Below are 1,475 nucleotides of genomic sequence, written 5' to 3'. Positions count from 1 at the left end.
GGTGATTTAACCCCCAATTCCAACCCTTGATACTGAGTGCCAAGCAGGGAGGCAATGGGTCCCATTTTTATAGTCTTTGGTATGACTCGGCCGGGGTTTGAACTCACAACCTACCGATCTCAGGGGCGGACACTCTAACCACTAGGCCACTGAGTAGGTAAACTCGACTTCTGGCTCCGCCATGATCAGACACGCCCCCGCCCCCCCCCCCCCCCTCGCTCCCCACACTCACACTCAGACACACCCACACAGAGCGCATGTCTCTCTCTCTCTTCTCCGGCTTGAGACACAAGAAGAATCAGCTCAGCGCTCCGATAAAACAAACTAGTTTATACTACATAAAAAGTAACGTAAAATAACGCAGTAACGCATCATGTAGTAACGGTAACTGAGTTACTGAATATAAAAAAAATAACGCGTTAGATTACTAGTTACCGCCGAAACTAACGGCGTTACTTTGTAACGCGTTAGTCCCAACACTGTAGATATATGTGTGTGTGTGTGTGCGTGTGTGTGTGTGTGGTACAACTACTTATTTGGATTTGACCAAGGCAAATACATATTTATTTATAGAAAGATTATTTTCTCTATTGTAGAATACATATACTAAAAAATACAAGGTAAAACAAAAAACAGTGTATCGAATACTTAATTTCTCTCCTATATTTAGCCTTCAAAAAGACGCATATTATATTTTTAGACATGGATAGAGTTCATTACAGCATACTTATATATATATCTCTCTCTATATATATATATATATATGTATTACAGAACTTCAAAGACATGAAACAGTCAACCATTGACGCTGTCACGCGTGTTGCGCAACACGGGTGGACCACAACAACGTAAAGTTACATGAGGAATGTGTAACAACCATTTCAATAAATAAATAAATAAAAAAGTGTCCTCACCTTCGTCCGTGAAGTGGAAAGTCTTGATGTAGTTGAGACAGTCGCTGAGTCCCGCGAACAGAGCGAAGCCGCCACCAAACGGATTTTGCCTGAAGAACAACTCGAACGCCGCACAGTCCTGGTGACGCCCGGCCCGCCAGTACGCGTAGGCCATGGTGAACTGGTACAGGTCGGTCAGCAGCGACGGAACCCGGTCCAGTATCGACCTCTCCATCCTCACACCCCCCGGTATTGATCTCTCGCCGACCGCACGCGTGTCCCCGCGAGGAGCTGCCATTGCTCTCGAGTCCAGCCAGCCAGCCAGTCAGGTCCGAAGAAGCCGAGGGTTCTGGGACTTGAAGTTCACTGGAACACTTTTATACTAACACCTGCCAAAGTACCAGTGACTTGCAGTCAGGGGCGGGGCCTCACCTGCCATCATGGAAAGAAAAAAAAAATGTAAAAAGAAAGAAAAAAAATTAAATTGTTATATGTATCCAGTGATTATACTATAAAGTTATTTTCCATTTAACTTCACCAGTTTTAGATTATTTTTATTCAAAATCGCTGAATTTTCACATT

The 1,475-nt window shown here is 43.9% G+C and overlaps 1 protein-coding gene across 3 annotated transcripts in view; it reads right to left on the bottom strand.

Annotated features, from left to right (window-relative positions):
• The window catches only part of naprt (nicotinate phosphoribosyltransferase), a 24,650-nt gene extending 23,381 nt beyond the window's left edge, over positions 1–1,269 (bottom strand). For all 3 annotated transcript variants that reach the window (XM_061976078.1, XM_061976080.1, XM_061976081.1), the window contains exon 1: positions 915–1,269. In XM_061976078.1, coding sequence (XP_061832062.1) covers positions 915–1,191 — 277 coding nt within the window. In that variant the 5' untranslated portion in view covers positions 1,192–1,269. The remainder of the gene's footprint in view (positions 1–914) is intronic.
• Positions 1,270–1,475: the final 206 nt, after the last annotated feature.

Source organism: Nerophis lumbriciformis, linkage group LG14, assembly GCF_033978685.3.
Source record: "Nerophis lumbriciformis linkage group LG14, RoL_Nlum_v2.1, whole genome shotgun sequence".
Classification (NCBI taxonomy): Eukaryota; Metazoa; Chordata; class Actinopteri; order Syngnathiformes; family Syngnathidae; genus Nerophis; species Nerophis lumbriciformis.
Note: the sequence above shows the minus strand (reverse complement) of the source record. Positions and strands in the feature narration are given on the sequence as shown.